This window comes from Pteropus medius, unplaced genomic scaffold (genome assembly GCF_902729225.1).
Source record: "Pteropus medius unplaced genomic scaffold, Ma_sr-lr_union100, whole genome shotgun sequence".
NCBI classification, from domain to species: Eukaryota; Metazoa; Chordata; class Mammalia; order Chiroptera; family Pteropodidae; genus Pteropus; species Pteropus medius.
The window spans coordinates 2,797,944-2,820,384 of NW_024342470.1; the positions used below are offsets into that span (position 1 = coordinate 2,797,944).

At 40.2% G+C, this 22,441-nt stretch overlaps 2 protein-coding genes across 14 annotated transcripts in view; one reads left to right on the forward strand and one right to left on the reverse strand.

The window, feature by feature from the left end:
* The window catches only part of AMPD3 (adenosine monophosphate deaminase 3), a 44,495-nt gene extending 33,505 nt beyond the window's left edge, over positions 1–10,990 (forward strand). For all 13 annotated transcript variants that reach the window (XM_039863566.1, XM_039863564.1, XM_039863569.1 and 10 more), the window contains 8 exons: positions 824–955; positions 1,503–1,666; positions 2,429–2,555; positions 4,295–4,458; positions 5,553–5,673; positions 6,839–7,012; positions 8,612–8,722; positions 9,598–10,990. In XM_039863566.1, coding sequence (XP_039719500.1) covers positions 824–955; positions 1,503–1,666; positions 2,429–2,555; positions 4,295–4,458; positions 5,553–5,673; positions 6,839–7,012; positions 8,612–8,722; positions 9,598–9,774 — 1,170 coding nt within the window. In that variant the 3' untranslated portion in view covers positions 9,775–10,990. The remainder of the gene's footprint in view (positions 1–823; positions 956–1,502; positions 1,667–2,428; positions 2,556–4,294; positions 4,459–5,552; positions 5,674–6,838; positions 7,013–8,611; positions 8,723–9,597) is intronic.
* A 1,725-nt stretch (positions 10,991–12,715) lies between these two features.
* The window catches only part of RNF141 (ring finger protein 141), a 28,033-nt gene continuing 18,307 nt past the window's right edge, over positions 12,716–22,441 (reverse strand). Inside the window, exons 5-6 of the mRNA XM_039863575.1 lie at positions 20,600–20,707; positions 12,716–15,983 (exon numbers count right to left, since the gene is read on the reverse strand). Of these exons, the coding sequence (XP_039719509.1) occupies positions 15,833–15,983; positions 20,600–20,707 (259 nt within the window). The 3' untranslated portion in view covers positions 12,716–15,832. The remainder of the gene's footprint in view (positions 15,984–20,599; positions 20,708–22,441) is intronic.

Genomic DNA, 22,441 nt, shown 5'->3' on the forward strand with positions numbered 1-22,441 from the left:
TAGCAGCATTATCCACAATGGCCAAAGGGTAGAAGCAACCCAAGTGTCCACTGACAGATGAATGAAGAAACAAAATGTGGTGTATCTGTATGATGGAATATTTTTCAGCCCTAAAAAGGAATAAAGTACCGATATCTGCCATAACATAGACGAACCTTGAAAAATTTTTGCTAAGTCAAAGAAGCCAAATACAAAAGGACAAGTAGTGTGTGATTCTCCTTGTATGAGGTACCTAGAATAAGCAAATTCATACAGACAGAAAGGAAAATAGAGGTTACCAGGAGCTGAGGGGAAGAGGGGAATGGGGAGTTATTGTTATGGGTACAGAGTTTCAGTTTTACAAGATGAAAAGAGTCCTGGAGATGGATGGATGGTTACACAACAGATGGTTATGATCGTAAATTTTGTGTTATGTATATTTTTGCCACAATAAAAAAAAAATCTGTGTTAAACAAACAAACAAAGCATTGAGTGAGGTAAGGTGGAGAAAGTACCTCATGAAGTCTAAGCTTTAATAGGACACACTTTTTTGTTGATTGTTCAATAGTTTAGTATTCTCTGCTTACCCAGCCAGCCATGCTCCTAGCCATGGCTGTTTGGAGCACAAGGCTCTCTGGTCCTTCTTCACAGAGGGCATCACAAAAGGACCCAGGGCTGACCAAGTGAGGATACATGGTCTTGGGCCCAGGACGTTGCAAGATTTTGTGCAAGAACTGACATAGAAGACATCTTTCAATGTGACTACACATAAGGCCTGGAGAGGGGAATGTGCGTGGTGGCTGCACACAATGTGGTGATCTGGCTGATGATCTCCTCTCTCCAGGGCCGGCAGACATTCCATCGCTTTGACAAGTTCAACTCCAAATACAACCCCGTGGGGGCCAGTGAGCTGCGTGACCTGTACTTGAAAACTGAAAACTACCTGGGAGGAGAATACTTTGCTCGGATGGTTAAGGTGAGTGAGCCCTCGGCCTCTCCAAGCCGTCCTCAGGCACCTGACAGCATCAGCCTTCAGAGGATGGGGCTGCACATGGCCTCCTTGCCTTCTTCCCCTCCCCAAATCCCTGTCCATCCACCACCCAGCTCCAGCAAGGCTGAGGTGCTCTGGCACTGGCTGCCTAAGCTCAGGCAAGTTGGTGCTGCGTGTGTTCACTGTGCCAACTGCAAGCAAGAGGAGGGGGAGGGTATACACCTTGGGAGCATTCTCAGTGTTCAGGCTTGCTGTCCTGTCTGTTCGCAGCCTGAACTTGGCAGCCTGAGCTTAGCTCCATGTGGAGCATTGTCTGCTACCTGGCCGGTATGACATACTGGTACTGTATGACAGTGCAGACCCAAGGCCTTTCCCTACAGGAAGGAGCATCTGCTGAGGCAGAGTGAGTGCTCACTTGGCAGCAAGGGGATGTAGATCAGGCCTCTTCAGCCCGGCAGCAGGTGGCTGAAGGAGCTGCAGGATCTAGCAGCTGGGGTGCTCTTGGACTAACCTGAGTTCTTCTTGGTGTCAGGAGGTGGCCCGGGAGCTGGAGGAGAGCAAGTACCAGTACTCTGAGCCACGGCTCTCCATCTACGGCCGCAGTCCTGATGAGTGGCCCAACCTGGCCCGCTGGTTCATCCAGCATAAGGTCTACTCACCCAACATGCGCTGGATCATCCAGGTGCCCCGGATCTAGTAAGTGAGGCAGCCCGCTCTCTGCCTGTGCCCTCTGGGGCTCCAACCTGTCCCGAATGGGCTGCTGAGTCTGCACTATCGATAGGTGGGTCCTGTTCCAGTGCCAGCTTAGGCCTCTTCTCTCCAGGGATTTTCCATAGGGAAGGGTGGTTGGCAGAGTTGTCTTTATGATGAACTTTTACTCCTTGAAGAAGTTATATGTGCAAGGGCCCAGTGGGAACTTCTGCCCATCTTCTTCTCACTGTAGGATAAGGATATTCTTTTGGGTGAGCATCAGGATATGAGTGACCTGGTGGTGGCCTACATTGCGGCCCACTCCCTAGATATGACTCAGACCACCACTGTCCTCTCCAGTTGTCCGGCTGATGTGAGGCTCATTGCCTCTGGATGGGCTGGGCCTGTGGTTTAGGGAAACTGAACTAAGTGGCAGAGAGTTTGTATCACTGGGGAATAGGAGGACTCATCTCTCAGACCCTCGGTCAGCCTGAATCCCTTCATCCTTCTTGCTGCATGGCCTCTGGCTTGAGGAAGTTCTCTGATAGGTTTGGGTAGGTGTTGAGTTTGCAAACCAAGGCCTAGTATTTCAGAACTCGCTAAGAGTTGGAGAGGATGAGAAGGATCTGTGTTCAAGCCACATTTCTGACTCTCCTCTGGGTATTTAAACGGGACATGAGCTGACTGCGGAAGTGACTGATGTCGCTCTCCCGCGGGCCATGGCGGCCAGTGGGGCTTTCTTAGTCATCGAGTCTTCGCTTTCCTCAGTGACATATTTAGGTCGAAGAAGCTGCTGCCAAGCTTTGGGAAGATGCTGGAGAACATCTTTCTGCCCCTTTTTGAGGCCACAATCAACCCCCAAGATCACCGAGAGCTTCACCTCTTTCTCAAATACGTAAGTGTAGGTGGCGCCTCAGGTGATGTGCACAGTGGTGGAGAGAGGAGGGGCCTCCCCAGGGGTCATGGCAGGCTTTGCTTCCCTCCTCCTGAAGGGGCATGAGAGGCACAGGAGCTGGGCCCTCCCTCTGGGTGGCTAGAATAGAGGTGGCTGGAGACAGTGAGAAACAAGTTCAGTATCCGCTGGAGGTTAGGAGCATGATTTCTGACAAGGAGGGAGGCAGGGAAGAGTCTGGAGGGCTGGGGTCATGGAGTAGGAGTGATTGAGTTTGTGTGTGTTTTGTGGGGTGGGGTGGCGGGCAGCTACCAGGAAAGGGTTTGAACGAGCTGAAAGACATTGTTGAATTTATGTTTTAGACAAACACCCTCCTGGCTGTTGTGTGGAGAATGGCCTGGAGCAGAAAATGCTTAGAGGTCGGGGAAAAGGGTCAAGACAAGAGTCTGGGGCCTGTTCCTGCAATGCTTGAGGCCTGCGGGAGGTCCAGTTCGAGGCCTTGCATCAGTTGGATACAGTTCAGTAGAGGGGCTGACATTAGCCCTATGTTAGGCACTGAGAGTTCTCATGAAGCCTGGAACTAGTGAGCAAAGAGCAGAACTCGGGGTCCTCTGGACCCCCACACCTGTCCAGGCCACACTGAGAACTATAGTGGGGACCCTGTCATTCCTTTGACACATATGGCTCTATGACAAGGAAGATTCTGCCAAGACCCTCATGGTCCTTTACTCTTTTGAGAGAGGCTGGCTCCCAAAGGGGAGGATGGGCCTGGGTTGGGAGCCCCCAAGTTTGGGCCAATCGTGGAGCGAGTGGGCAGTCTTTCAGAGGTCCCCTCCCAAAGCATAGCTTTGGCTGAGTGAAAGGAGCGAGACATGCTGGCTAAGAGGCTATGTCCTCATAGGTCATTTGTGGTCAGGGCCTGACCTCTGGGATCGGGTCACTAGGAAGCCTGTGACTAGGGTGGGGCCCCCAGGGGCACATTTGGGCCCCCGGCTGAGGTGTAACTGCAACGGAAGGCTGGGAGTCTCCTGAGCTTCTCTGACCTGGCTCAGGGAACTTCCCAGGGAGGAGTTGGGGAGCAGAGCCACCTTCCTCCCAAGAATGACGGCTCAGGCTTCCAAGGGGCCGTCTTGGACAGGGCTCACCTTGGCCCGTTTGTGAGACATCACAGCTGGATTTTAGTGGCCACACCTGGGATGTGCCCGAGGGTATCCTCCCTATAGCCAGAGAGTCCCGTTCCTGGTCCTCTCATGTGGGCAAGCTCCTTAATTGCCCTGATTTGCTCACAGGCAAGCCCTTCCTCCCAGGGTCACTCTGAGCATCAAATTAGCTAATGGGAGCTCAGTACTTTAAGCAGGGCCTGACATACAGTAGGTGCGTAGGAAATACCCATCCCCTCCCCACTATAGCAGCAGTGGCTGCTGCTACCCTGTAGTGCTGGCCTCCCCTTGGCATATCAGAGGCATGGGCAGTGGGTATGGCTGCCTTACTTTTCACCTGGCCTAAGAGTCCCCTCACTGTCACCACTACCGCACAGGGGCTTAGCAGCACCCTCTTGGGTACCTTTGGAAGCCCTGGAGGGACAGATGGTGGCATTGTGCCCACTCCCCCTCCCTGGGAGGAATGTGGTCTCAGACTGGCCAGGGGGTCCACAGCTGAAGTGCAAACCTGAGAGGCCTGGACTCCAGGCCTCTGGTAGCTCATCTGCCTTGGCTTGATGTAGGACCCCTCCTCTTGCCTAGGTGACAGGGTTTGACAGTGTGGATGATGAATCCAAGCACAGCGAACACATGTTCTCGGAGAAGAGTCCCAGCCCGGATATCTGGACCAGTGAGCAGAACCCTCCCTACAGCTACTACCTGTACTACATGTATGCCAACATCATGATACTCAACAACCTCCGCAGGTGGGTGAGCTGGCCCTGCACACAGGGCCACGGGCCCTCACACCTCACACCTAGGGACACGCCCCAGTGCACCACACAGGGCCACACACACACAGGCATGCCCAAGACAACAGCCATGATAGTACACACTACAAAGCCAAGCCCCATGCTTGTACACATACATGTTCATACACACCTGCCCACACCTATGTGGGTACCTGTCCCTCTGATATGATACAGACACAGGACATGTCAACACACATATATGTTCACTTACCACCACACAGTGTTCACATGTGCAATTATTCATGCAATAAGTTATTAGGCCTGCTATGTGACAGGCACTGTCCTAGGTGCTGGACATAGCATATGGAACAAAGCAGACTAAACCGATGCCCTCATGATGCTTTCATTTACCATCTTACATGCATGGGCTCCTACCAGTGCACACACTCAGAGGAGGCGCACAGGGCAGGAGCTGGGTGCCCAGCACAGAAGGACACTGAGCCATCTACTCCCCTCCCTGCAAGTCTAGCATCCCTCCCACTCCTGCTGGGCCATGGGACCTCATTAGCTCAGCCTGAGCCCGTGCTAGTGGAGGTTTTGAATATCACCGTGACTGAAAGAGGATGGCCTGGTGTTGGGGTCGGGGTGTCCGGGGCTGAGCTTTTGGAGATGGGGCTCTAGTTCTAGCTCTGCCACTGACTTGCCCAATGGCTTTTATTCTCTAATTCTACTTTCTGAGTTGGCCCATTTGTCTAACAAAGAAGTTGGATTCGATGGTTTCTTATGGCTTTTTCTGCTCTGAAGGTCTATGAATCTGGGCTACAAGGCCTGTGAAGAGAGGAAGGGGAGGAGTGAACGGAAGACAGGGCAGGGTCTCTCTACCACTAGGCCCCCTCTCTGTTTCCCAGAGATGGCGTTTGTTGTCTCTGAGGAGCTCTGGGCCTGGGCCTCTGCATTTTGGGAAGGGTAGTTTTTAGAGTGCCCTGTGTCAGCTGTGCTGACCCTGCCATGGGTGACTGTCTCCCCTGAGCTGGTGGTGCAGGCCCCAGGCCTGTGGGGTCCTGAGCAGGGTGGACCAGCGATGACCAAGAACCTTACTTTTCCTGTAGGGAACGAGGCCTAAGCACGTTTCTGTTCCGGCCTCACTGTGGAGAGGCTGGCTCCATCACCCACCTCGTGTCTGCTTTCCTGACTGCTGACAACATTTCCCATGGGTTGCTCCTCAAGAAGGTAACCAGGCCACTCACAGACTCCTGCCCTTCAATGACAGTCCTGCCCTGGGCCCCCCTGAGGAGTAGGATCCCGTGGGCTCCTGTCCGCCCCTTGGGTGCCTCTGGCCAAGTGATGCTAAAAGGCTTGGGCTGGGGTGTCTGTAGTCATCCAAGTTTCATATTTAATTTTGAAAGTAGTATTATTAAATATATCACAATTTGGATTTTCCGAAAAATGGAAATATGAAAAAAAAAACCTTATTGTATTGCTTTAATCGAAACAGCCATTATTAGCTTTCATAGTATTTCCAATTCTCATCTTTTTTCTAGAGCATATTTCTAATATGCTTATTATGATAATGAACACAAATTTTTGATTCCTTGTCCCTTTATATAACTAGCATTTTTTCTGTGCTGCAACTTAATATCCATGCTCATCATTCTAAAGGCTATTGGGAGAATGGCCTGGCATTCGGATGGTCTGTTATTGATTCAGCCGATCTCTAGTTGTTGGACAGACTCCATTCAACTTTTCACTGGTGTAAATAATGCTACCATGAACTCTGTACATTCAACCTTCTCCTTAGTTTGTATCACTCCCCTAGGAACCATGTTTGCTCAAACCGCTCCCTTGCCCTGACCTCGGGGAGGTCTAACCCCCTGTCACATTTCCATGTGGGATGGGTGCTACATCAGAAATCCACTCTAGGCTGGCCAGGTCTGCCCTACCCATCTGTGAGGAGCTGGAGTATTTACAGTCTCAACCTGAATGTTTGTGGTCAAAGCAACAAAACAAAAGTGGGGCATCTCCTGGACTGACCCACTGGGGTCAGCACCTGGGGGAGAGGAGCTGAGTATGTTGGTTGGGGTCAGCCCAGGGCTTTGCAGCTGCCCTTCCTGCCCTGAGCTGTGCCTCACTTTTGGAGCCAAGAGGGAGCACTTCCAACACTGGGTGGGAGGACAGTCCCAGGGAGAGATGGGCATGTGAGGTAGGAATGAGGTGAATGTAGAGGTGGGGCGAAGACAGGATAGGGACTGGGTGTCCTGGCTTTGGACTTGCACAGACACTGCCCAGACCCCTGGTTTCGACTGATGATGCTTCTCCCTTCCCTCTGTCCCTTTCTCTACCCAGCCCCCTTCCTCTCTCTGGCACTTATCACCTGAGTTTGGTTGTTCTTTTGCAGAGTCCGGTGTTGCAGTATCTCTACTACCTTGCTCAGATCCCCATTGCCATGTCTCCTCTTAGCAACAACAGTCTGTTCCTTGAATATTCTAAAAACCCTCTGAGAGAGTTCCTGCACAAGGGACTGCATGTCTCTCTCTCCACCGATGACCCCATGCAGTTCCACTACACGAAGGTGAGGACTTTAGGGGAAGGCGAAGACTTTAGGTGCCTTGTCCTCCCTCTGCAGGCACCTGAGCATATGGCTCAGTCCTGCCTTCCGGGCAGGACTGGGGCCCAGTGAAGATAAGAGCTAAGCTCTTGGTGAGGTAAGTGTTCCTTCCAGGAGCTGTCTTTTGGGGTCCTTGAATCCTTGAAGGCACCATTTCATTTCTCTGCTTTTCTCTATTTTCCCTCTCTTTGATATTTACTAGCTCTGTGATACTGGTAAAGTTCCTTGACCTCTCTGTATCTTTTTCTTCTTCATGTATAAAATAGTGATAAAATTGTCTCTACATCTACCCCTACCATATTGTGAGGATTCATTAAGATCATGAACCAGAGAGTCTAATACAGTGTCTGCATATATTAGCTACCGCTTTTGTTAATACTATTGTTATTATTACACTTTGCTCTGGGGAAAGGGAAGAGTAAGGGAAAGGTGATGTCATGCATGAGGACCAGCCATTAGTGTAACCAAGTACATTTTGATGGTATTGATAGGATAGCCATTGATTAGTAAAAATAGAAGTGCCAGAGTCTTCTAGAACAGGTTCTTCAAGCTTTTGGTCTCAGGACCTCTGAAGAATTGAGGCCCTCAGAGAGCTGTTGTTTACATGAGTTATATTTAGTGATATTTAACTGTTAGAAACTAATGCAAAATTGAAAAATATTAACTCATTAAAATAACATTAATAAACCTATTAAATGTTAATATAAACAGCAATTTTTATGAAAAATAATCGTATTTCCAAAAACAAAAAAATACTGAGAATGCCATTATTTTATATTTTTGCAAATCTCTAATATCTGGTTTTATAGAAGGCAGCTAGATTCTCATATCCACATTAAATCTGTTGTGATAAATTGTTTTTATCGAAATATATGAAGAAAACCTTGTCTCACAAAGATACACATTTGGAAAGGGGAGTATCTTTTAAAATGCCTTGGGGACCCCCCAGGGATCCTAAGGCCACATTTAAGAACTGCTGCTCTATGATACAGAGGCAATTGGGTGGAGAAGAGGTAACGGCAGGGCTTGTGATTAATTTGACATTTCATATCCCGGAAGATAAAGCGAAAGCACAGCTCAAACCCAAATACTTTGGGGATTACAGTCTCAGTACTGACACTTGATCATTTCTCATTCTTATTTAAGTTTCCATCTCTGCTCTTTACTCAGACTAACTTTTAATTTTGGACAATCTTAAGAAAACAGCCTGTTAAATAAAAAGCAAAGCTATAGAACAGGTATTTAAAGTGTTCTGACCCAGGGACTGTCACAGGGGAGAAGGCTAGTGTCCCCATGACTGGCACAGGGCTTTGAACATGTGCTGGTCAATGAATAAATGTGTAGGTGTTCTTCAATATATTTCACGTTGGTAACCTGAGATTTCACACAAAAAAGATCTTAGGAGTTTTTCCTTTAAGGGGGAGGATGTTGTTTGATTAGCCAGGTGCCAGTCATTAGAGAAAAATTAAATCTGCAACGTCTGATGTTTCTAGCTTTGGAAACACGTGAAGCATTGAAATGGATATTCTACCATCTAATACATTTACTTTTGGGGGAATCTAGGAAGCTCTTATGGAAGAATATGCAATTGCAGCTCAGGTGTGGAAGCTGAGCACATGTGACCTGTGTGAAATCGCCAGGAACAGCGTGCTGCAGAGCGGCCTCTCACATCAGGTGCGGTGTGTGAGGGCATTGCCCTTCTGTCCTTTCAACATATGTACAGTGAATGCCTGCTGTGCGCCTGGCACTTTCTAGGGCATGAGATCAGTGATGAACTGGATGAGCAGGGTCTCTGTCACATTGAAACTCATGTCCTAGGGGAGTATTCTGGGGAGGAGACTTCTGAATTTTCATGCCTGCTCTGTCACATTATTCAGACCTCTGCTCATGTCATCTCCTCTCAGGGAGGCCTTCCCTGATTATCCATTCTATAATAGCCACACACTTGCCATCGTTTTCTATCCCTTTAATCTGCTTTTCTTTATAACATCGATTATTACTGACACTGTAATATTTAGTTATGTGTTTTTCTATCTTTCCTTCTAGAATGTAAATTCCATTAGGGCAGAGGCTGTTTTGTTCAGCATTATATCCCTCAGGCCTAGTATAGCTCCTGGTACCTAGTAGGCACTCAGTATTTCTTGAATAGCTGAATAGTACTTAGATGGAATAAAAAACTCTAGGGATGGGACCTGGATATCAGTAACTTTTTTTGGTTTTCTTAGTGATTCTGGTGTGCAGCCAGAATTGAGAACCTTTGCCCTAGAGGGCGTCTTAGGTCCGCAGGTACTTCCTCTGAGTGAGGTCACTGGTACAGGAAGAGGGCTGCATTGGTGCTGCTCCCCAGAACCTCCCAACTGTGTGCCCTTGTCAGTTCTCATGAGGGACTTCATAGAGTATTCACCTTGCCTTCTTCCTTGCCTTCCTGATGGAGGACCTGCTTCAGGGGCACTAATCTGATTTGGTGGGGCTAATGTCAGAGCTGCCGTGCGGATACAGAAAGTAAATCTAAGGTATATTGTTTCATTTGTATTTCTCTTGGTCCACAGGAAAAGCAAAAATTTTTAGGACAAAATTATTATAAAGAAGGGCCTGAAGGAAATGATATTCGAAAGACAAATGTTGCTCAGATCCGGATGGCGTTCCGATATGAGACCTTATGTAATGAGCTCAGCTTCCTGTCTGATGCCATGAAATCAGAAGAGATCACAGCCCTGACCAAGTAGGTCCAGTACTGGACATGCATTTTAACTTTTTGGTTTAATTTTAAGTTCTGCTGTGATTAATGGTGGTCGAAATACCAAACTAGGACTTTCCTCCATGGAGAGGATGCCTCTGAAGAACTATCAAACTAGTCGTTTTGGTTGCACTGTTCACTTTAAGATCTAACATGCCCACTTCTGTTAATATTTATGAGTACTAGGTGGTGACTCCTCCTTGGGGATGTGGGAGCTGGACATTTGTCTATACTCATTCCTAATTTTCCAAGTACTTCTCTTGAAATTGCTAGTGCTTGTATTGTGGGGGCCAGGGTGTTCCACAGTCCAGTGCCCACTGACATGAGGTCTGTGTGGTTTTCTGCATAGTCCTCTTTTGGCCCTGCGGGCTAGTTAGTAGTTGTTCATTTCAGCCTCTGGCTGGCTGGCTGCCTTAAACAAAATCAATTGTAAAGCTCCCTTTTGTAAAGGAGCTACTTGGAGAGAATTAAAATAGAAAACTTCCTTCTTTGTGTTTTTTATGATTTTTTCATTTAGCCCTCCACCCTCCACCCTCCTTTCTATTTAGGAAGCCAAATGTGCACAACACTTCTATTCTGTGTCTTGGTTTTCTCATCTGAAAAGTGAGGGTTTGGACTAGATGAGAGGTTTTCAAATGGTGTTCTGTGAATTCTCCTCCCTTCAGGGTAGGAGAGATTAAGGAGTGTGAGGTTCTGGGTGCTGCCTTTACTTCTTCAGTGACTACTTTCATCAGTTTTTCATTGAGATGTCTACATATTTTCAATTGAACTAAGGACTTTGAAGAGTATAGGACTAGATGATCTCTGTTCTTTTTGGCTCTAATATTCTATGATTATAACCCAGTTATTATTTTACTTATGAAGAGTTAGGGCCAGAATTTACTTAAGGTTAGACACCAAATAAGTAATAGGACTAACACGAGGTGTCTCTTCTCCTAATCTAGTCCTTTCCCCACAATTCCATGAAGCCTCACAAATGTTAGAATTCTTAATCACTGTAACCTGGTGCATTTCTTTTTAAAGATGAAATTTCTCCCTTACCTAATATGTGGACTTTTTCAGAAGATATAAGTGGTCCCAGGGGCCAGGTAGAAAGTATTTTTTAAAACCAATCTGAATTTAAGCTTTGCCAATGTACTCTTCATCTGTGTTACTAGTGCCTGGTACATAGTAGGTGCTCAATAAATGTATATTGACTGATTAAATGAATTTCTCTTTTGACAACTTTTTAAGGATATGTGCTCCTAATACACGGCAAGCTGCTCAAGGACATTCCTGTCTATTTCTGTGGGCAAACGTAGACTATGGGAAGTCCTTCTGAATCTGTATGAGCTTAGAAGAACCCTATTTTTGCCTGTAAAAATGCTTATTTGACTTTGGATTGTCTTGTCTTTTGACTTTATAATGCTTGTTCCTTCCACTGGTCAACTTAGCATACAGATCAATGGGTTTTGTTTTTTTTTTCTACTAGGCAAACATATATGCTACCTTATAGCTAATTATGACATTGAATGAAAACCCAGCATTTATCTTAGATATTCATTATTTTTGAAAATCTTTTTGTAAATATTTGCCCTAACATAGCAAGCATTGTACAGTTTTTCAGTGTCATTTTATCTATATCAAGTATTTGTTTTTAATTATTAAATAAAGTCTGTTAGGACTATGGCTCAGTAATTTAAAACAATTTCAATTTAATATTATTTAAAGCAAATGTTTAAGTTTTTTACTTCAAGATTGGGCATCATGGAAAGCTATCAATAACTATTAATTTATTTTTAACTAAGACTCAGACATGGATGACATTCAGTAGGAAAACTCAAAAATTTCAAACCGAAGTTAGCTAGACTCAGAAGGTAAACCTTTGCTAACTTTTCCTGTAACTGCTGCCCTGTTATTTTGTGAGCCAACCCTCATATGTCCATTTCCTTTTTCCTAGATAATACTTTAACCTATTCAGCCAACACTTACTGGATTTTACCTGTCCTGCAAACTTTTCAGACACCTTTTTCTATAGCTCTTTGTGCTTTTATTACATCATTGTACCTAACTGACCTTTTTTGGGGGTGAATCCTACTTTCTTTCGTGTTCACAGTTGGAATCAAAGGCAATTGTAGTCTAGTCCACATTTCTAAAAGAAGTTTTCGAGGCATATAATCTCTTACCTGCACTAAAAGGCTCAACTTCATGTTATGTGTTGCTTCAGACTGCATTGCTGAAATGATCAATGTCATTGCTTTTGCCTCACAAAAACAAATCACAGCTCCTGGGTTGGTGTTTACCAAGGCCTGTCCTGGGCCTTTACTTCCTCTTATCTTGGATTAAAGCAGAGTTGCAAACACATTCCTCTGGCGGCTTTCTCTTTGTTTCTGAGTGCTGTGCTGGTGAAACAACATTCATCTTTTTTTAGGTTTGTAGACACAGTGAAGGTGTCTACACTGTGTACACTTAGGTGTATTACCAGTATTGGTAATACACCTAAGTATTCCATACCTGAACAATGACTATATTATAAAGAACGAGTATAACTAACTGCAATAAAAGGGACACTAATCAGACAAATATAGCTCCTTGGAAATTTTTATACTCTCAACCTCTAAATAAATATTTTATTAGAGATAGAGGATACCAGAGAGTAAGACTACAAACAGCTGCAAGATTATCAAAATATATCTGAGGAGGCTTTTACGTCTTCTGATACCAAAATGTGGGCTTCTCTGTGATGATGAGTAAATTTAATTAAAAACTGCTACTTCTTATAAATGGCTTTCCTCTTTTCAACACTAAGATTCTAATATTCTTCTCCAATTACATTAATTTTATCTTAGAAATGATTTTACAAGGTAAACATCAAAACTGCCATAGGATGAATATTTTATCAATTATTTTTACTGTCCAATAGGATAAAATAACATGGAAACAAATGAAAGTTTGCTGTCAACTGTTTATATTTGTTGTGTTGCCCAGCATAAATGTGGGTGATCAGCAATTTCCCTAATCTCTAAGTAGTTTTCTTATTCCTGGACAAAGTAAGCTTGACTTAATGAAGAAAAAAACCAGTTTAAAAATACAAATTCTTCAGACTGCCTTTTAATGACTCCAACTTCTCATGTTAAAAACCACTGAATCAAATGATATTTTCAAGCAGCCTTATTAATCAGGTATATATTAGATATAAGGAAATCAAATCCCATTTGAAATGAATTTTAAAACACAGCACACAAACATCACAACCCCCAGAGCACAATAGAAAATACTCTTCTAAAGAATATAAACATTTAGTATTTAAGAATGTAAAATCACATAAAAAAAATCTCTTCAATTAACTAAAATTTACTTGCTAAAGATTATTTATTGCACAATATATCAGTTTACCCTAAGACTAAAATGGATAATGTTATTCTCAATTTCTGAATTCAGTAGTCAAAGCCATTTTCTTAAACTAAAGTTCTGTAGCATTATAAGATGAGTAAACCCCTTATGTTACTGAGTTAGGATATGGAAAACTTCATAACTCATAAAACAAATTCCTTATAGTTCATGAAACCATTTCACAAATCCAAGAAGGCACACATATATTTCCTATTATAGTAAGTGCATTTAAGTACTTCATAATTAAAAAAGACAAAGCTGTACAGAATACAAAAAGTGTACATTTCATCCATTAAACAAATTTACAACTTTTACGATTAGTTATTACAACATAACCTAACATTCACATCTAAAGAATTATCACCCAGTTTAACGGAGTGAGCAAAAACCTGTGCTCATTTATTAGATAAGGCTAATAAAAAACATTTTCTATTTCACAGTAGATTCAGTTAGTGTCTTGGAGCTCATATTAGAAAATAGAAAGGTTTGGACAATATCAAGTTACTGTGCTCACTGTTAAATAATTCCTCAAGAGGTGAAGGATTCTGAAGGATAAAATCATTGGCTAAAAACCTGTAAAGCAACTTTGTTCATTTTTAGAAACATTCTTACATTAAGCAATCTGAATTAGACTCAGCAAATCTAACCAAAAGGACAATTTAAAATCTTAGAGCTGTAAAAGATCTCAGAGAATCATTTATCCTAAGGTTTTCAAAATATGTTCATGGAATATTAACAATCCATGGAGGAGAATCAAGGTTTTGCAAATTTGACTTGAATTTAGTTAAAAAACATTTTTTTTTTGAAAAAAAAAAAAAATTAAAAAAAAACAACAAATCCCATCATACAACTGTTTTACCAAATTCTAATATACTGGATATCACTTTGGATATCATCAATGCATTAATACTTGTTTTCATTGGCTGACTTTATAATATTTAGTATTATATGAAGTTTATATAAATAAATTTATACCAATAAAATGTGACTTTGATATAGTGGTATAGGGTGTGTGTGCACACATGCACACATGTGCAACACATGTATATAGGGGTTACGAGTAAGATTTTGCTTGGATAAAGATTCTACTTCTGAAATAAAGTGTGAAAACTGCTGATAAAGTCTCAGTGTCTAAAGTATTAACCTACAAACCAGAGGAAAGGATATTCTCAATGTCACACAAACATAAAGTGCATTGCCAGGTTGATATGATAGAGCTCCCATACTCTCTACATAAACACCCTTAGTGAGTGAGTAGCTACTTGGTACTGTGCTGCCCTCATCATGAATGTCAACCAATTAGTTATCAGTATTTTGGGGGGAAATCAAGCTACCTTTGGTCAGACATTTTTCCTAGAAATGAATTATTTAATTTGCACACCTATTAAAATCCTAGTATCCAAAAATTCTGCCACTTAAATCGTATACTTTGGTACTTTGGAAAATAATAATATTTGCAACTTACCAATAGTCAGAAAAGTTACATGGAATGTTAATGTATTTTTAAAAGGAGACATCAGGCCCTAGTTTTATTATATGCTGAAATATTAATGTTTAACATAAAACGAATTGACAGAAAAATTTTAAAAAATGGTTGAAGTGCTATTAGTGAACATTATAATTCCATCTTTCGAAGTATTTCAAAGGAAGTAGAGGAAAACAGCAAGAAAGCCAAATTATCTCCTAATTTTCAGAGATGTTTTATGTACATATGGTTAAAAGGCTACATCCTATTTTATTCTAAATCTAAGAAGTTTGAGGATTTTACCTCAGAAAGATGCCTTCAAGTTCAGAAAATAAAAGCACCATAAACCAATATGGAATGATTTTTCATAATTTGGACATATAAAGTTTAGGATCTGTGATGAAAAATTTCCTTCTGAAACTCCAAGATGCATGAGCATTATCAAAAGCTATTTAGAATAGTCTCCCCGCTGTGGGAAAGCATTTCTAGAACAGCCAAGAAGATTCTCCCAAACAGAAATCCATTTATAAGGCAAAGTCTTGCCCAACTTACAATCCTCACCCAAATTATAAAGCATTGGGGGGCATGGGGCGGTGGGGAAAGGCTTTTAAGTAAAGAACATGTAGTTCCAAACACACTGCTAAAGTTATGAAATAACTGTGGATCATTTGATCATTTCAAGTAAAAATTATTAAAGGAGCACTAATTAACCACAAGAGGGCATACATACTCCTAGATTCCAGCAGGAAGACTAATTTAAGTAGTAACACACACTTTGATGTAGTCTACATTTTCAGTCATTTAAAATTTTCTCTCAGATGGCTACAACTTTTTAACATTCAAGGTTTATTTTAAACCTAACTAAACAGATTCCAGAATACTCCTATCCTGAAATTTAGTAGTGTTTCAGAGGCCTCTGGGAATGTCACTATTACCTCAGCAAAGGATTCAAGAGCAATTAGTTCTAATGTATATTAGAACAGATAAATAATAGGAAAATATGGTTCAAAACATTAGCAAATTTTAGTTTACCATAAATGGAAGACATGAAAAATTTATCAAAAGAAAGAAGACAAACTGTCAGAATAGCCGAAATAAGAGGGTGGGGAAAATTGATTTCTCTGTGCCTGTGCCACAACATCCCTGCATTCTTCCCCCATGACCAAAGTGTTTGTGGCCCACAATAGCAACAGAACACTACACTCGAAGGTCATGGCCTATGGGGCTGGCCTGCCTCATCAGCCATGTTAAGAATATAGTTAGCCATATCATCTTCAGTGGGTGCATCTGACACCACCCAAGATTCATTTGCTCCAGTCATCTGCAGGCGACAAATAGGGCAATTCCTATGTCGATCACTCCTAGTAGAGAAGTTGAAATAAAGAACAGTTTGTTTTATCTTTTTAAAAAAAAAACAGGTTTGAAAAGTGACACATGTACATGGTTTTTAAAAAAGTAGGTAGCATAAAAGTATACATTGAAAAATAAATCTCGCCCTCCCATCTCAACCTTTAATTCGTATCCCCAGGGGTAACCACTGTTATCAGTTTCTCATATATTCTTCTAGAGACAGACTAAGCAAGATCAAGCTTGTGTGTATATACATCACTGCTCTTTTTACTTGTCAGTATATCCTGTAGGCCATTATGTATCAATACATATTAGAGCTGTCTATTCTTTTAAACAGACACTGTATAGATAGGCCATCATTTGTTTAACTATTTTCTCATAGAAGGATACTTAGGTTTTTCATGTGCTAGATTTTCCCCCGTCTTTTGCCATTACAAACAACAAAATGGAAGCATTAAATATTTAAAATAAAAGATACTATACATGCAGAATAATTTTCCTGATAAAGAACTTATATATGATCACTTAAATAAGATTATGTTTTCCAAAGGGATTTTTTTGTCTCGTCAAAAATTATTTTGGAAATTTAAAGAAATACCATATTTGAGCCAGAAACATGTCAGGCAGGGAAAATGTTTTTCTCTTCATCTCTCAGTGAAATCTGAGACCAAAGTAATTAAATTATATCAAATGTTCTCTGGCTTTTGTGCAAAAATTAAGAAATTGGTTCCAAACACTAAATACAAAAGCTAGAGCTGGCACAAATTATTCAGATTCAATTCTGGTTCCTCAGAGATATTTTACAAGGTAATTGTGGATGCTCTTCTGTGCGTAAGTCACAATTTTCAAACAGTCAACTTCTGCTTCTGGCCAATGGGAACAAATTTATCTTCTCACATAGAACAATAATAAATACAATGAAAATACAATACAATGGTTTTCAACTGGACATCAGATGACACAGGATAATAATCCCTGAGAGATGGGAAGCCAAGAAGGTGAGCCTTATAACTGCCCCAGTTTAATGCCTTGAGACTTTCCAGGCAGCATAGCAAGCAGGGAGAACCTTGACGGAGCTTGGCAGGCTCCCTGAGTTGAAGGGACAGTGCTGAGAATCTCGGAAGGCTAAGGCAGCTAGAGTTCACGGGGAAGAATATTGGAGTGGAAAAAGCTGCACAAAGGGAGAATTCCAGAACCTACCGAAAGTTCCTTAGAGTATGTTTCAGCAGAGTAATGATCAGTGTGTTTGCATTTGAGGAAACTACTTGAGGCTGAGGAATCACCCAAAAGGATATCAGGGAACTGTATCCAGAGCTTACACCGGGTCTGGGATATTGCCTGTTCCCATCAGCCAGACTGGAAAACCTCATAATTCACAGAGCACTGAGTAGAGTAATCTGAAGAGTTTTGCCTCATTAGTAGGACATAATTTGCTCTAAAATAAATACTATTCTGGTCTTGCCTAACAAATCGTAAAAGCAAGACCCAAAAGGATCAAGCTGTTTCTAAGTTACTATATTTGAGAACAAAGCTCAAGAATATTTATAGGAATACAAAAATATCCAGTACCCAAAAAGGTAAAAAAATCACAATGTCTGGCGCCCAATCAAGAACTACCAGACATAAAAAGCAGAAAAATACAACCTAAAATGAAGAGAAAAATGAATCAAAACCAATCGATAACTGATAAAAATGTTAGAATTAGCAGACAAGAACATTAAAGGTCATAATAACCATATTTCATATATTAAAAAAAAATAGAGGAAAGATCAAACATATCAAGTAGAAACATGGAAGACATTAAAAAACTCAAAACTTCTATGGATGAAAACTATGGTATCTGGAGTAAAAAATACATTGGATGGGATTAATGACAAATTAGACATTGTAGAAAAAAGATTAGTGAACTTGAAAAGACATAGCGATATTAACTATCCAAAATAAAACACAAAGAAAATAACTCAAAAAGAAAAGAAGGAAAATAAGCATCAGTGAGCTGCGGGACAACTTCAAGTGGTCTAACTAATGTGTAGCTGCAATCCCAGAATGAGAGGGGAGAGAACAGAAAAAAAAATTTGCGAAATAATGGCTAAAAACCTTCCAAAATTGATGATGCCATAAACCTACAAATCTAAAGAGCTCAATGAATCCTAAGCATAAGGAACATGAAGAAAACTACTAAGGCACATTGTAATCAAATTGTTCAAAACCAGTGATAAAGGAAAAAACCTTAAAAGGAACCATAGGAAAAAAAAGTACATTACCCACACAGGAGAAAAGATAATGATGATAGAGATTTCTTATAGGAAACAATTCAAGAAAAATGAGAATGAAGCAATATCATTAAAGTATGAAAAAAAATACTACTACCAGTCTTGAAAATCTGACATTCAAGAAAATCCTATGGAATCTACAAAAAAGCTATCAGAACTAATAAATAGGTTTATAAGATTGCAGGATACACGACTGATACACAAAAATCTATTGTATTTCTACATACTAGCAACAATCCTAAACTGAATTTAAAAATATAATTTAAAATAGCATAAGAAATATAAAGCGTCATAGGGATAAATCTGTCAAAGACATGCAAAATTGAAAACTATAAAATTGATGAGAAATTAAATAAGACCTAAATAAATGGAGAAAAATACTGTTTGTGGATTGAAAGACTCATTATTGTTAAACATCAACACTCTCCAAATTGATCTATTTAACACAATCCCAATCAAAATCCATACAGCTTTTTTGTAGAAACTGACAAGTTGATTCTAGAACTCATATTGAAATTCAAAAGACCTAGAACAGCCAAAATAACTTTGAAAAATAAGAACAAAGTTGGAGGACTAGCATGCCGATTTTAAGACTTATAAAAGCTAAATTAATCAAGGTAATGTGGTATTGGCATGAAATAGACAAAAAGATCAAGGGAACAGAACAGAATCCAGAAATAGACCCATGTATATTTGAGCAATTAATGTTCAACAAAGGTGCAGAGGCAATTTAGTGAAGATAGTGTTTTCAAAAATATGTGCTAAATAACTGGAGCCACGTGCAAAAAAAATTTTGATCAATACCTCACGCCATATTCAAAAATTAACTTAAAATAGATGACAGACCCAAACATAAAACCTTAAAACTATAAAATTTTCAGAAGATAGAAAATAACCCTTAGGTTAGATAAAGGTTTCTTAGATATGACACTAAAATCACTATCCATAAATTATGAACTGATTTATTGGACCTCATCAAAATTAAAAACTTCTACATTTTGAAAGATATTCTTAAATAGAATGAAAAGATAAATCACAGAGTGGGAGAAAATATTTGCAAGTAATATATTTGATAAAAGATATATCCATAATATATAAAGGGCTTTCAAACTGAATACAAAACAACCCAATTAAAAAATGGGCAAAAGATTTGAATGGACACTTCACCAAAAAAGACATATGGATGGTAAATTAGCATATGAAAAGATGCTCAACATCATCATTCAGTAGGGAAATGCATTAAAACCACAATGAGATACCACTATACATCTATTAGAATGGCTAAAATTAAAAGGACTAATCATACCAATTATTGACAAGGTTGTGAAACAACTGTAGCTCTCGTACACTGCTGAAGAGTGTAAAATGGTATAATCACTTTAGAAAAACAGTTGGCAGTTTCTTAAACATACCTACCATTTGACCTAGCCATTCCACTTTTAGGTATTTACCCAAGAAAGAACTCCCAAAATAAATGTCCATAAAGTGACTTGTCCACAAATATATATAGCAGCTTTATTTGTAATAGCCGAAAATTGGAAACAACCCAATGTCCATCAACAGGTGAGTGGATAAATAAGCTGTGGTATATCCATACAATGAATACTACTCAGCAATAAAAAGGAACTACTGATACACGTTACGACATGGGTAAGTCTTGAAATAATTATACAGAATGAAAGAAGCCAGACAAAAATAGATATGTACTATACTGTATGATTTCACTTATAAAAATTCTAGAAAATTCAAGTTATTTTATATCGACTGAAAACAGGTTAGTGGTTGTCTGGGCACTGGAAGGAAGGGGTGAGAAGGAGACTACAATGGGGCATGAGATAACTTTTGGGGGTGATGGATTTGTTCATTATCTGTATTGTGATGATGTTTTTTGTGTGCACATATGCCAAAACATAACAAATTGTACTTTAAATACATGTAGTCAATTATAAATTTATTGTATGTCAATTATAAATTCTCCTAAATGCTAGATTCTTATTTTGTAAAATAAAGTTTGCTCCAGGTCCAATATTCAAGTTTTTATATTATTTCTTCTAATCATATATAAAGAAAAAATATAGAAATAAGAAAAAAGGAAATGTGTGATTCTAGACTCAAGTCAGGTACAAATCTTACAGCAAAAGTAGACTGCCAAAACTAAGATACCTCCTCACATTTTATAAACTTTAGGTATAGAAATAAAAATATTTTTAACTATTTATTGCCATAAAATTCAAAGTACTAAAGAACAACATCTCTTATACTTAACTACAATATTTTTGTATTTTTTGAAGTTTATTCATATATACTTTCTCATTTGACTTTTGCCTATCCCATGAAGGCGGCAGATAACTTACCATTTATCAATGCACTTTTGACAAAAGCTGTGAGCACAAGGAAGGATGAGGTCAGCTCGACCATCCATACAGATACAACACTCCTCTTCATCAGTTAGCTGCTTCACCCTGCAAGCGAACACTGAGCTGGAGCAATGATATTCTCTGTCATTATACTTTAAACTTTGTTTCTATTGCCTTAAAAAGCATTATCAAACATCTGTGTGCCCTCAGGATAAAGCAAATGACTCATGCAAAACTGGACTAAATCAACATACCTTTTAGGGATAGCAAATACATTAGAGAAGTACTGAGAGGGGCAAATTTCATAAAGGTTAGATAAAAGATAAATTCTTCAATGGTTAAAAAGGAAATATGGATAAAAACTGGAAATATCCAGGTCTTTTTGAAAATAACTTAGCCCATTTAAATCATATTGAATTTATATAAATGAATTAAACTAACATGATTTATTCACCATGTAGGATACAAAGCTCTCTAATAAAATATGGACCTTGCCATCAAGGCCTTACTATGCTGATGCTGACAATGGGCATGTAAATGAAAGAATAGCTTAGTCTTAAGTGTCAGGTGCTATAGGAAACACAAAAGAGATAAAAAGCAAAGTCTCTGTCTTTAAGGAGTTCTTTCATCTTGAGAAGAAACATCAAGTCCTTTACTCTAGCTGCAATTTCGAGTGCCTCTGAATGAGGCAAGTGCCTTTTGCGCGTGGTATTTTCCTTTCTTGGAATACCCTTGTGAGTCTGGTAAACTCCAACCTTGGTAACCCAAATAAAAATATCATATCATCTCCCTGTTCTCAAAGCCAACATTTGCCTCAATTAAACGACTTAAATTTTGTGTTTCAATTGGCTGTTTATTGGTGCGTATATCCATAAATAGCAAGCTCATTGAATAAAGGGACTTTGTCTTAGGTTCTCAATAAATGTTTCCTGAAGTGATTTTAATTTGCTTTTTATCCTTTGTGCTGTTATATAATTTTTAGGCTTTCTTCATCAGGTGTATATGATTTTTATACTTATACAAAATGGAATGTTTCAATGTATAACCATTACACTATAAGCTCCTTAAAGGTAAAAGCTATTTCTAACATGTTTTTAATTCTCTGCTGTGCTTATACAACTGTATAAAAGACATTGAGATATCACTTTAAAATTTGTCATTTTGAACATAAAACAGAATATAAGCAAATGTCAAATGTGCATTACATGTTAAATGCTAAGCAAAGAAGGAAGAAACAAGTATACTTCAAACTTGGAAAGATGAGGCAGAAAAGTAATAGGATTTCAGCAGAGAACATGTCAGGTGAATAAACAAAGCTGTGGAGATAGGAAAAACGTGTGCGCGTGCGCGCGTGTGCGTGCGTGCGTGCGTGTGTGTGTGTGTGTGTGTGTGTGTGTGTGTTTGTTACAAGGAGTCTGGCATGTTGCCCTGGGAAGAAAACTGAGAGAAAAGGTTATTTAAATATAGCAGAGATAATCTGGTCCTTGAATGTCAAAATAAAAAGTTTAAACTTGTTCTGACAGGCAAACTAGAATCAGAGTTTGATCAAGAGGAAAGTAAATCTCTACTGAAATACTACTTTAGGAAACTTAACTGGGTGGGTAGTATGAGGGACAGTACAGAGGCAGGACAACCAGTTAGACCCTTATTTGAGCAATTACGTTGGGAGATAATTAGGGCTTGATCTAAGGGGCATTATGAAAGATAAATCATCAGGATGTGGTAACAGATTAAATATTATGTTTTAGTAATGGGCAAAATAGGGTAGCCGCTGAATTGAAATGGGGAAACTGAATGAAAACCTAGATGGATGTGGATCTAATGTATTTGATTTTTTTT